At 37.3% G+C, this 14,181-nt stretch overlaps 1 protein-coding gene across 4 annotated transcripts in view; it reads right to left on the bottom strand.

Annotated features, from left to right (window-relative positions):
* The window catches only part of LOC120860261 (receptor-type tyrosine-protein phosphatase delta), a 563,312-nt gene that overhangs the window by 81,511 nt on the left and 467,620 nt on the right, over nucleotides 1-14,181 (bottom strand). For all 4 annotated transcript variants that reach the window (XM_040236052.1, XM_040236053.1, XM_040236054.1 and 1 more), the window contains one exon: nucleotides 635-758. In XM_040236052.1, the coding sequence (XP_040091986.1) occupies nucleotides 635-758 (124 nt within the window). The remainder of the gene's footprint in view (nucleotides 1-634; nucleotides 759-14,181) is intronic.

The following is a 14,181-nucleotide window of genomic DNA, read 5'->3' as shown; positions in this document are numbered from 1 at the left end:
ATGCCATGTGAGAAGGATTTATTATTGGAAAGAGACGAATGGATAATACTCTCATGAATCTTCAGAGCAGCTAGGTATATTTGAGGAGTACTCCTCATCTTCTAGGAGCAATCCTTCCTTCTGGGATAAAATCCTTAGTACAACTGATTACCAAGCAGTCCACAAATAGATGAGTCAGACATTTCTAATGTGCTTTGTTTTTAATAATCACCACATCACTGATTCCTAAACTTTTGATTGCCCTTAGTGATTATCCAGATTTATATGTAAACAAGCTTCTCACCATTTTTGTTACAGTCCATGGGCATCTTCTGATAATCATCTGTTCATTCATAACCATCAGGAAGCATCAGTAAAACAGGCAACCTCAATTTGCTTCTCTTATATGAACACGAGCTAAATGATCAACCTTTCATCCAGGGTGGAAGCAAGAAGGTATTGAAGGATGCCCTATGTCAAGAATACTGTGTGCTCCAGGACTGGTATATTTGTATGAAAAAAGTGAGAATAAGCAGTGTCTAAATCTTAAGTAACTATGTTCATAGATGACTGAACACCTAGTTAAAACTGTATTTTCATGCACACATTTAAAGCCATGGAAATAAAGGTATAAATATCATCTGCATTTCCTTACCTTCTATTGCTGATAGGAGAACTCGGGAATGATCATAAGCGATTACATTTGCATATCTATTCTTTGGTTTGTTTACTTCCAAGTTTGAATGCTCCCATGTGAACTGCTGGCCAGGGTCAATCGACTTTAAAAGAAAAACACACATACACAAAATCAATACTGAATAATGTCAGATTATAGGCATTTATCACAAGTAACAAATGTGATTTAAAAAGAAAATTTTGAAGTTACACCTCATCAAGATGATCCTAGCTGTGAAGCTGAACACTGATATAATCAGCATAAGATGAAGTGATTAGTCATTGGAAAAAACAGTGATAGTCACAAACATTGATTCAAATGGGGGAAAAAAATCAATATAGATGTTCTGTTAATAGTGAAAAGGCAGGTTTTTTGTTTTTTTTTTTTAAACTTTTCAATTTTCTTCTCTGTTGCTGTAGTTTACAAGTTATCTTGGTTCAATATTCCTTCCAGTTCTGTGAACATTATTTTATCCTGATTCTTTTTCTTATTCTTTCCTTTCTGGACCTAACCTCACTCTTTAAGGTGACAGAACATTCACTGGATTCACTGGGCACAAACTCTTCTTTCACCTGCATGTTTACATCTTGATGGCAACTTAGTATTTTGTCTGCGTCTCTGTAACATACTATGACCACCATCACAAGGCAATTTGTACAATTAAAACAGGTAAGAATAACAGTAAGAAGGAAAGTCAGTTAAATCTAATAATCATCTTAGAATACTCATTTATAATCTAATACAGATAGGATCTAATCACTTTTTAACTCATCATTATATGTTATTATGTTTATAAAGTTTGCTCTTTATTCATTTTAAACTCATTTTTTTCTGATTTTTAATGCCTTTCCTGATGCCTTAATTCAACCAAGTTGTTCTATAAAATATATCTTACATAGCTATAAAATGATATATAAATTTATTTTTATATAGAACCATTATTTTGAGACTGAATTCAGGCTTTGATTATAAAATATGGAAAACCTTTTAATGTCCTGCAGTGTTATAGAAATGAAAGTATTTTTTCTTTCATCATAGCATACTGATACTTTTTTAAGATATAATTTCATGGTATGCAGAAACATGAGTTTAGTAATTATAGAAACATGATTTTAAATGACCAAAATCAAGTTTTTGGAACTAATGATATATTAGGTTTATATTCCCAAGATGAAATTCTTTAAAAAGCAAAAACACTTTGCTAAATTCATAGAATTTGTAACAGTTATTTTCGATACTGGGTATTTTCCATGCTTTTATGTTGATATCTACAACTTGAAAGTAAAATATATCCAACAGCTGTTATAATATTAAGGGTGCACATACTTTGTATATAATGGATAGAGTTCAGCACAATAATAAACTCACAAGTGTAAAGAGTAAAGCCTATTAAACAGTCATGAATAGCCTCTACACATACAGAAATTCTCAGCAGTATAGATTGCAGCCTCTAATTTACTACAGATTATAAGACCCCTTTTCCTTTCTTAGCCTGTGCTAATCTGTATATAAACTAGTTAATCACTGAACAGTATTCAGCAAAATAATTATCCATGTCTTAAAAGTCTAAAGAATAAAGTGATTAGGGGTCCTTCTAGTTTGTTCTTCCAGAGAACCTCATCATCTTCCCTGCAGAATGTACTCCCTTCTGAGTAAGCTGTGAGCTAAGTGGAGTTGAAGCATTCAGATGTCCCAACCCTGTGCCTTCTCCATACAAAGCAGCTCCATTTAGTGACCAAGCCTTGTCTTCAAAACTTCTCAACTCCATCCCAAGTCTACCATTCCCTAAGTCACAGCCCTTCAGTAGCTGATGTCTTCTCTAAACTCTCACTCTAATCCATTCTTCATATTGAAGTAGACATTCTAAACCACAGCTCTGAATAGATTAGGACCACGTTTAAAACTCTCCACAGACTCTGGGTGGCCTTCGGCTAAAACTCTGAAGTCCTTTAGCCACCATCCTACCTAGACACGTTTAGTCATCTTTGTATCTACAAAGATGGCTCAATAAATGGTTCAACAATAAAAAAAAAGGTTGCTGAGAAAAGTTCATAAAGAGAAATCATAGAGTAATTCTTTCTTATAGCATGGGTGTTAGAGAACAGACTTTGGAGACTGCAATGTGCAATGTATTAATTAGTTTAATACTTTAATATTCATTATCATATGACTTAGTAATTAAGAATGTGATCATGAAAGTACAACTACCACTGATATTCCACTTTACACTGGTGAGCATTACTGAGTACATAAGCTTTTTACACAGTATTCTCCAAATATTTCACGAAGTTCTTAAACTCACTGATACACAGACATTCCTTTGGTGGAAGACATTACTCCCTCTGAAGGCCTTGTTACTCAGATTATGGTCATTCATATGTGTAAATGGCCTGCATTTAACTAGACCAGTGAAAATGCATCTATCAACTCAAAGACACTGTGAATTCATGGTCATTTCCACTCTTGCCAACATGATTTATTTGATACCTACATAGTCAGTTAAGTCAGTTCAGTCACTCAGTCATGTCTGACCCTTTGCAACCCCACGGACTGCAGCATGGCAGGCCTCCCTGTCCATCACCAAATCCCAGCGCTTACTCAAACTCATGTCCATCGAGTCTGGGATGCCATCCAACCATCTCATCCTCTGTCATCCCACCATCTCATCCTCTGTCGTCCCCTTCTTCTCCCACCTTCAATCTTTACCAGTACAGGGTCTTTTCAAATGAATCAGTTCTTTGCATCAGGTAGCCAAAGTATTGGAATTTCAGCTTCAACATCACTCCTTCCAATGAATATTCAAGATTGATTTCCTTTAGGATGGACTAGCTGAATTTCTTTGCAGTCCAAGAGACTCTCAAGAGCCTTCTCCTACACCACAGTTCAAAAGCATCAATTCTTCGGTGCTCAGCTTTCTTTATAGCCCAACTCTCACATCCATACATGACTACTGGAAAAACCACAGCTTTGACTAGATGGACCTTTATTGGCAAAGTAATGTCTCTGCTTTTGAATATGCTATCTAGATTGGTCATAACTTTTCTTCCAAGAAGCAAGCATCTTTTAATTTCATGGGTGCAGTCACCATCTACAGTGATTTTGGAGCCCAAGAAAATAAAGTCTTTCACTGTTTCTTGTTTCCCCATCTATTTGCCCTGAAGGGATGGGACCGGATGCCATGATGTTAGTTTTCTGAATGTTGAATTTTAAGCCATTTTCATCAAGAGGCTCTTTAGTTCTTCTTCACTTTCTGCCATTAATGGTGGTGTCATCTGCATATCTGAGGTAATTGATATTTCTCCCGGAAATCTTGATTCCAGCTTTTGCTTCATCCAGCCCGGCATATTGCATGATGTACTCTGCATATAAGTTAAATAAGCAGGGTGACAATATACAGCCTTGACATACTCCTTTCCCAACTTGAAACCAGTTTGTTGTTCCATGTACAGTTCTAACTGTTGCTTCTTGACCTGCACACAGATTTCTCAGGAGGCAGGTCAGGTGGTCTGATATTCCCATCTCTTAAAGAATTTTCCACAGTTTGTTGTGATCCACACAGTCAAAGGCTTTGTAAAGTTTACAACTTGGTAATGGAAATATAAGTTGTATATCATGTATGTTAATATATTTAGGCTTAAAGTGAGACCCATGAGATGAAGACTTGTAGGCAACAGGATAATGATAGTAATACCTGCCAGATGATTATGCTTTTCCATGCAGTATCCTGTTTAAATTTCACACGTTTTAATAGGTTTAGTATTTTTTTTTTTTGTTATGAAGATAAGGAAATGGAAGCAAAGAAAGACTAATTCAATCAGTTTTACTGAGGGACTTCTCTGAGGCAGGCGTTTTGGTTCTTAACTAATTTGGTCACATGGTGAAATTCCATACATTAACCCTGGAACCCAGGTTTGGGTGATTTCAAAATCCACTGATGATTAACAGCTGGTAATTCCTAATCCAAGGCACCACTTCACTATCTAGAAAGCCAATGCAAAGTAAAGAAGCCCATCCTTTATCTTATCAGTCCAAATATTTCTTCTAACTGATCATCCTGCGTGTATGACCAGGCCACTCAAGATGTCTGTTCTCTTGCTGTCTGTATATTCCCTGATCCACCAATGCCTGCTTCATCTACCCCTATTCAGAGTCTGACCTTCTACACGCTTGCCCCAGGCCACAGCCAGTGATTGTTCTAATCTTCAGATCAGAGCATCTCCACCTGATGGCTTATCAGAGAGAAGGTTAGGGGCATGCCCCTCTGCTAGTTTCCCTGGCAACCTGAAGTCAGTTCACCTGTAACTAGTTACCATCCCCTCCCCCATCGTGAAGGCTGCTGCCATGTTCTGCCCATTACTGTCTGCCACCTGCCGTCAGTGGGGTGTTGCTCCAGGACCCTGCTTCAGACGTGTAAGTCCCCCCAATCATTAAACCATTGATGTCTCTGTTGCCAACTCCAGGCTCTCTCTTCAGTCTTGAGACTGGGCAAGCACAGGTCTGGTGGCCCTGTGGGGTGAAGCCCAACAACCGGTGAGTGACCAGGAGACTGAGGAAACTCCTCTGAGTACCAGGATGCAGGGAAGGAAGGCCTGGGAATGGGAAGCTGTGGGCCCACCTTCTGATATGTGGGCCTGAAACTTGCAGATATGGTCCCGGGTGGCTGTCCACTAATGGGGAGCCTGAAAGTTGCAGGGGTGATTCTGGGGTGGCCATCCACCTGTCTGTGGGGCCCTGTGGTAGCTGTTGTTGACGAATGGGGGCCACCAAGAGAGTACAGGAACTCATAGACACCCCAAGGCTGTTGGGGAGATGCTGGGTCCTATTACAGTGGGATAAAAGAGGCGGGTGGCTGTGGGCTGGCCATTGTTGTTTTGTGCTCAGATAACAGCCTACTAGAAGGTTAACTTTAAGTGTTGATTCGAGTTCCTCTCAAAAGTGAGCATGTGAATGTGAGTGAATGATACATATTATTGTCTATTACTGCTATTTATTTAAAGTGAATTGGTTACTTAGAAACCGAAAAACAAAACAAAAAAATCACTGAAAATGTCCAAGGTGGGATTCTTTTGACATTATAAACCGGTTTTTGTGTATGCGGTAAGAGGAAGTTAGCTTTCTAGAAGGAATTGGTATTTTTCTTCTTTTTCCTTTGATGTTAAGTAATGGACCTGGGTTCAAAGGAACTTTAAGAGGCCTTTTTAAACTCTGGCTGCCAAAACCAATACAGAATTGTAAAGTAAAAATTAAAAAAAAAAAATAAACAGTATTGGGAATCACAGTCATTGAAATATGGTAATGGAGAAAATAAAATAAGAAAAATTTTTGAAAAAATAAAAAATAAAAAAATAAACTCTGGCTGAAAACCTGTGAAATCTGTTTCTATATGGATATACATCTGTGTGTACCTTAGAAATGGGTCTCTGCCTCTAAAGGGCATGGTGAGGACTGGTTTGTGGATGATCTGTTTAACTATTAAGAGAAATTAAGTGTGTATATAAATTCACTGATATCTCTGTTGTTGACTCTGGGCTTTTTGTCTTTGGTGTTGAAGTGGGGTGAGTTACAGGCCTTGTAGGCAAGTACAGGGTGCAGGGTGCAGCCCCAAAGTGTCATTCTGGGGCAATTACATAAGAGATCAAGTTTTAAAAATGAGGCTGGCTTCACATGGATGATAAAGCAGATGGGATGCGGCTTACATTTATACTCATCTTACACAGATCAAACAAACATTGATTAAATAATGCTGACTTGTCTTTGTGCAACACACACTCATCCATCTGTATCTGTCTGTCTGACTGAATGTTCAGCAATACACAGCCTAGGTCATTATTCTGGAGTTGTCAGGATGCCGAGAGCAGTCAACTCAGTAAAAAAGCATAACTACTGAAAGTAGATGAAGTATAAAAAGAGATTGTATACTAAAAAAATTGAGGAAAATCAAATTTCAATTATCCATGTTAATGAAGCAAATATACCATGGATGAATAGGACTCTAATATTCAAAACCCAATGTTCAGGCTCTCCTTAGTGATAAATGATGATGGCATTGTTTTGCTTCTTCGTTCTCTGGCCTCTCTTGTTGAGATCTTACCAAGGAAGATTGAAATGGCCAAGTGGACAAGGAGCAACACAGGTCTTAAGTGATACCTGAGTTATATCTTGGCTAATCCATCATGACCCCTACCTACTATAAAATTAGGCTCAAGTCTTCCTAATATTATTCAAAACAATCTGAAATAAGCACCCTTGTTCCTAATGTTCCTAATGTATCCAGTCATTTCTTGCTGTATTTAGATTTATTTCCTGAGTGTTTGGTTTTGATTCTCAGATATTTCCACTTATCCTTCTGTGTCTGTTTATCCAGACATTGAGTGGGATCCACCTCCTTCTTTGTACTCAATCCAAAATTCTACCCTCTTGAACCAAAATCTTGACCAGGTCGTCATCCTCCCCTAAGAGTTTTGCAAGTTGGAAAAGAAGAAAGGTTGATGTATTCAACCCAAAGCTGATTAATGGGCTTTTAAATAATTTGTGTGAAATGTGCACATTACATTGTCACAGAATTTATAAACAATGCTATTTCATAATATTTACTTTTGTTTCTCCAAATCAGTACGGCTCTTCAAGGTGTGCTGGATGAACCCTATGTGGTATCTAAAACTTTACCAAGATGCCAAACCATTCTGCACTACCTCCCTATCTGCACACTTGGTACATTACACAGGCCCCTTCAGACATGTAAGTCCTCCATCCATTAAACCACTGATGTCTCTGTCACTGACTCTGGGCTCTTTCTTTGGTCTTGGGGCTGGGCAAGCACAGGTCTGGCGGGTCTGGCGGGCCTGCCGGGTGCAGCCCAACAACTGGCAGAGAGACCAGGAGACCTAGGAAACTCCTGTGAGTGTCAGGATGCTCAACAGTTTTTGAGGATCTCAGTAGTTTTTGGCTGAATCACTCTAATGCTGACAGAAGATGGCTAGCCACCTTCAACTCAATGGCTTAACCATACTGAGAAAAAGTGACAAAAGGAAGATCTCCTTGTAGCTTAGAGAAGGGAAAACCCCAACTAAACACGTGCTAATATCAAATACTTTGAATCTATGCAGTCTTTAACTTGATGGTCTGAAAGTTCTAATTTTTTCTTTAATTAACTGTAACTTTGCCTTAAAATAGGTAAGAGAAATATATATGTAAGTGGAGATAAAAGCTACCTTTAACTTACAGATTTACCATTTTTCCCTGTGTTCTTGATGAAAAGTTAGAATTAAAATATATAAGTATTTTATACTGTAACTAACACTTATGGAATGGAACATCTAGTTTTCATTTACATTTCTTTGTGCTTTACCTATCTCCATCATTTTATCTTCACAAAGACTCGGGAAATAGTTATCATCATTATCACAGTTCTGTTGATGAGAAAACTAAGGTGTAGAGAAGTTAAATTACTTTCTCAGTTTCAGACAGCTACTAGGGAAGGAACTTAGATTTGGTGCCGAGGTATTCTGCACCCTGCACCCTTTCCCTGCCCTCATTTGAGTGACTAGCCACCATGATATGTGTCTCTGGCCAAGCTGAAAAGGCTCTGGACTGCTTCACACGTACCTATCAATTGTTCTCCTGAAACACAATGGGAAGTCTAGGAACAAAAGTTTCTGTAGCGCTTCTGATCTGTGTTTATAATTTTAAATTCAAAACAAGAAAGTGCTCATAAATTTGCAAATCAGATTACAGTCATTGAGTAAAATTACGTCTTGATATGAGAGTGACCTTTTTTGACAAAGCTGAAGTCATTTTACAGCAAAGCTCTTAACTATGGTTTAAAATTTCAACTTCTCTATCCAGAAGAAAAATATAATTCACATGTGCAGAACACCATACAAGTTGCTCTGTGTTTCATTTCTCATTCCACCAAGAGAAAACCTCAAAATATTCCCTTTAGAAACTCAAAAGAGAAACCACAAAAAAGATACATCCTGTTTTTGTAACTTTTGAAACTAACAACATTTAATTATATAGAACTAAAAAAACAGCTACTTGACTAGCCAAACTATGGGTCAGACTAAGTATCCTTTATACAGGGAGATGAACTTTCATTGACCTTAACCTTCAGAAAAATACTATCTTTCCACATAGTTCCCCATCAATAGGTTCATTTCGTCTTCGCTGTGGTTTGCCCCCAGATATTCTCAAGTTTTTATTTATTTATTTATTTATTGGGGTTTAGAAGAAGAATCTGCCATTGACTATATATTTTCGCAATGAAGCCTTTTTATTTTTTTAAATATAATTCTCTTTTGGGCATGTCTTTCTTTTTTAAACTTGAAACATACTTGATTGAAAATGTGTCAGGTATATATCAAAGTGATTCAGTTATACATAGGTATATTTTTTTTTCCAGATTCAGTTTTCTATTCAGTTTCTGTTTTGTAAAGAAGTTCATTTGTATCATATTTTAGATTCCACATATAAATGATGTCCTATTTGTCTTTGTCTGACTCACTTTATTTAGTATGATAACTTCTAGGTCTACACGTGATGCTGCAAATGGCATTATTACATTCTCATTTTTAAGGTTGAGTAGTATTCCATTGTATGTTTGTGTGTGTATACACACACACACACACATCACATCCTCTTTATCCATTTATCTGTTGATGAACATTTAGGTTGCATCCATGTCTCGGCTATTGTAAATAGTGTTATTATGAACACTGGGGTGCAGGTATCTTTTCAAAGTAGTTTTTTTTTTCCCCAAATATATGTCCAGTAGTGGGACTGCTGTATCATATAGCAGCTCTTTTTTTTTTAAAAGAAATTTCTATACTGCTATATAGCAATTTACATTCCTATCAACAGTGTAGGGGAGTTCCCTTTTCTCCACACCCTCTGCAGTATGTATTATTTGTAGGCTTTTTAATGATATGGTCATTCTGGTCAGGGTGAGGTGATACTGCATTTTAGTTTAGATTTGTATTTGTCTAATAATGCCAAGCATCTTTTCACCTTGGTCATATGTATGTCTTCTTTGGAGAAATGTCTGTTTGGTCTTCTGCTCATTTTTCTATTGGGTTGATTATTGTTGCTATGGAGTTGTATGAACTGTTGTGTATTTTGGAAATTAAATCCTTATTGGTTGCATGACTTACAAATTTCGTCGCCCAGTCCATAGGCTCTCTTTCCATTTTATTTATGGTTTCCTTTGCTGGGCCAAAGACGACAAGTTTGATTAGGTCCCATTTGTTTATTTTTATTTCTATTGCTTTGGGAGACTGAACAAGGAAAATGTTGCCAAGGTTTATCTTAGAACGTTTGATTATGTTCTCTTTTAGGAGTTTTATCATGTCGTGTCTTTTGTGTATGATGTCAGGGTATGTTCTAACTTCACTGATTTATGTGCAGCTGTCCAGCTTTCCCAATACCACTTGCTGAAGAGACTTTTTTCCCCATTGACTGTTCTTTCCTTCTTTGTTGAAATTTAATTGACTATAGGTGTGTGAGTTTATTTCTGATTTCTCTATTCTGCTCCACTGACCACCTGTCATTTGTGAGCCGATACCACCATTTTGGTTATTGTAGCTTTGTAGTACTCTTTTAAGTCTGGCAGGATTATGCCCTCAACTTTGTTCTTTTCCCTCAGGACTGCTTTGGTAATTCTGGATATTTTATGGTTCCATATAAATTTTAGAATTATTTATTCTAGCTCTGTGAAAAATGTCATGGGAAATTTGGTAGGGATCATACTAAATCTGTAGATTGCTTTGGGTAGTATGACCATTATAACAATATTAATTCTTCCAATCCAACAGCATGGTATATTTTTCCATTTCTTTGAATCATTGTTAATTTCCTTTATCAGTGTTTATAGTTCTCAGTATATAAGCCTTTTATCTCTTTGGTCAGGATTATTCCTAAGTATTTTATTTTGTTTTTTAAAAGGGATTTTTTTTTTTTTACTTTATTTTACTTTACAATACTGTATTGGTTTTGCCATACACTGACATGATCTTTTTTTAACTTTCCCTTTCTGATATTTCATTGCTAATGTAAAGAAATTAGCCAATTTCTGTATGTTATTCTTATATCCTGCTACCTTGCTAAGTCTATTTATCAATTCCAGTATTTTTTGTGTTGAGGTTTTAGGATTTTTTACATATATTATCCTACTGTCAACATGTAATGACAAGTTTACCTCCTCCCTTCCAACTTGGATACCTATTATTTCTTTTCCTTGTCTGATCACTGTGGTTAGAACTGTCAATACTATGTTGAATAAAAATGGGAAGAGTAGGCATCCTTGTCTTGTTCTGGATTATAGCAGAAAGGTTTTAAGTTTTTCACCACTGAGTACTATGTTAGATGTAAGTTTGTTGTAAATAGCTTCTATTGTGTTAGGATATGCTCCCTCTATTATCACTTTGGTGAGAGTTTTATCATGAATGAATGTTGCATTTTATCAAATGCTTTTTCTGCATCTATTGAAATGATTATGTGGTTTTGCATTTAATTGATGTTGTGTATCCTATTGCTTGATTTATGTATGTTGAACCATCCCTGGGATCCTAGGATGACTCCAACTTGATCATGGTATATGATCTTTTTCATGTGTTGTTGGTTTCAGTTTGCTAATAATTTGTTGAGTTTTTTTTTTTTTTTTTGCATCTATATTGACCAGAGAGATTAGTCAATAACTTTGTCTTTTGGTAGTATCTCTGTCTGGTTTTGGTATCAAGTGGGGGTGATGGTGGCTTCACAGAATGACTTTGGGAGTGTTCCCTCCACTCCACTCTTTTGGAAGAGTTTGAGAAGGATAAGTATAAGTTCTTTGTCTGTTGCATACAACTCCTTATTGAAGCCATCTAGTCCTGGACTTCTGTTTGCTGAGTTTTTTTTAAATTATAGATTCTATTTCACTTCTAGTGATAAGTTTGTTCAAGCTATCTTTCCTCTTGATTCAGTTTTAGGTGGGCTGTATATTTCTAGAAACTTGTCCAGTCTAGCTTGTCCAATTGGTATTTAATTGCTCATGGTTTTCTCTTATGGTTTTTGTGATTCTATGTCATTGGTTGTTATTCCTCCTCTTTCATTTCTTATTTTTGCTTATTTGGGTCCTCCCTCTTTTCTTCTTATTGAGTCTAGACAGAGATTTGTTGATTTTGTTTAACCTTTCAAATAGTTCTTGATTTTATTTTTTTCCCATTAAAAAAATCTTTATTTATTTTCTCTCTGATCTTTATTGTTTCCTTCCTTCTGCTGACTTTAGGTTGTTTGTTATTTTTTTCTAATTTTTTTTTGGTGGTAGGGCAGTTTTTTTGGGGGCGGGGGGCGGGGTGGTTTGCTGTAGCTGTGAACTTCCCTCTAAGGATTGCTTCTGCTGCCTCCCATAGAGTCTGTCTTGTGTTTTCACTGCCATCTGTCTCAAGATATATATTTTTAATTTCCTCTTTTTCATCATTGACCCACTATTTTTTGTTTGTTTCCTTTAGTAGAATATTGTTCAGTCTCTATGTAATCATTTTTTTTCTCCTTTTTCTGTGGTTAATTTCTAGTTTCATGCCACTGTGGTCAGAAGATATTTGAAAATAATTTCTAAAATTTGTTGTGGCTTATTTTATGTCCTACTATATGGTCTCTCAGAGAATGTTCCATGTCCACTTGAAAATAATATGTATTTTCTTTATACTTTTTTGGATGCAGTGTCCTGAAAATATCAATTATGTCAAACTGCTCTATTGTGTTATTTAGGGCCTCTGTTGCCCAGTGGACATGGAATGTTCTCTAGGAGAGACCACATACTAGGACACAAAGTCAGTTCAGTCATCTGTGTCTGACTGCGACACCATGAACTGTAGCACACTAGGCTTCTCTGTCCATCACAAACCCCCAAAGTCTGCTCAAACTCATGTCCATTGAGTCAGTGATGCCATCCAACCATCTCATCCTCTGTTATCCCCTTCTCCTGCCTTCAACTTTCCCAGCATCAGGGTCTTTTCCAATGAGTTGGTTCTTTGCATGACATGACCAAAGTATTAGAGCTTCAGCTTCAGCATCAGTTGTTCCAATCAGTTTAGGACTGATTCCTTTAGGATGGACTGGTTTGATCTCTTGCAGTCCAAGGGACTCTCAAGAGTCTTCTTCAACACCACAGTTCAAAAACATCAACTCTTCAGCGCTCAGCTTTCTTTGTGGTCCAACTCTCACATCAATACATGGCTATTGCAAAAACCATAGCTTTGACTAGATGGACCTTTGTTAGTAATGTCTCTGCTTTTTAATATGCTGTCTATGTTTGTCATACTTCTCTCCACAAGAGCAAGTGTCTGCTAATTTCATGGCTGCAGTCACCATCTACAGTGATTTTGGAAACCAAGTAAAGAAAGTCTGTCACTCTTTCCATTATTTCCCCCTCTATCTGGCATGCAGTGATGGGACCAGATGCTATGATCTTCATTTTTTGAATGTTGAGTTTTTAGCCCACTTTGTCACTCTTCTCTTTCATCAAGAGATACTTTAGTTCCTGTTTGCTTTCTGCCATTAAGGTGGTGTCATAAGACTATTTGAGGTTATTGATTTTTCTCCTGGCAGTCTTGATTCCAGCTTGTGCTTCATCCAGCCCGGCATTTCACATGATGTACTCTGCATATAAGTTAAATAAGCAGGGTGACCATATACAGCCTCGATGTACTTCTTTCCCAATTTGGAACCAATCCGTTGTTCCATATCCAGTTCTAACTGTTCCTTCTTGACCTGCATACAGATTTCTCAGGAGACAGGGAAGGTGGTCTGGTATTCCCATCTCTTTCAGAATTTTCCACAGTTTGTTGTGATCAAATGCTTTGGCATAGTCAATAAAATAGAAGAAGATGTTTTTATGATCTCTCTTGCTTTTTTGTATGATCCAACGGATGTTGGCAATTTGATCTCTGGTTCCTCTTCCTTTTCTAAAATCCAGCTTGAACATCTGGAAGTTCTTGGTTCATGTACTGTTGAAGCCTCGCTTGGAGAATTTTGAGCATCTCTTATGGCTCAGCTGGTAAAGAATCCACCTGCAATGTGGGAAACCTGGGTTTGATCCTTGGGTTGGGGAGATCCCCAGGAGAAGGGAAAGGCTAACCCCTCAAGTATTCTGGCCTGGAGAATTCCTTGGACTGTACAGTCCATGGGGTTGCAAAGAGTCGGACATGACTGAGTGTTTTTTACTTTCTTTTTCTTCAGCTAGTGCGTGAGATGAATGCAATTGTGTGGTAGTTTGAATATTTTGGGCATTGCCTTTCTTTGGGATTGGAATGAAAATTGACCTTTTCCAGTCCAAAACTCCAGTCAATGGCTGAGTTTTCCAAATTTCCTGGCATACTGAGTGCAGCACTTTCACAGCATCATCTTTTAGGATTTGAAATAGATCAACTGGAATTCCATCACCTTCACTTTCTTTGTTCGTAGTGATGCTTCCTAAGGCCTACTTGACTTCACACTCCAGGATGTCTGGCTCTACATGAGTGATCACCCCATCATGGTTATATGAATCA

This window comes from Oryx dammah, unplaced genomic scaffold (assembly GCF_014754425.2).
Source record: "Oryx dammah isolate SB20612 unplaced genomic scaffold, SCBI_Odam_1.1 HiC_scaffold_11050, whole genome shotgun sequence".
NCBI classification, from domain to species: domain Eukaryota; kingdom Metazoa; phylum Chordata; class Mammalia; order Artiodactyla; family Bovidae; genus Oryx; species Oryx dammah.
The sequence above is the reverse complement of the archived record's forward strand: the minus strand, read 5'-3'. Positions and strand labels throughout refer to the sequence as shown.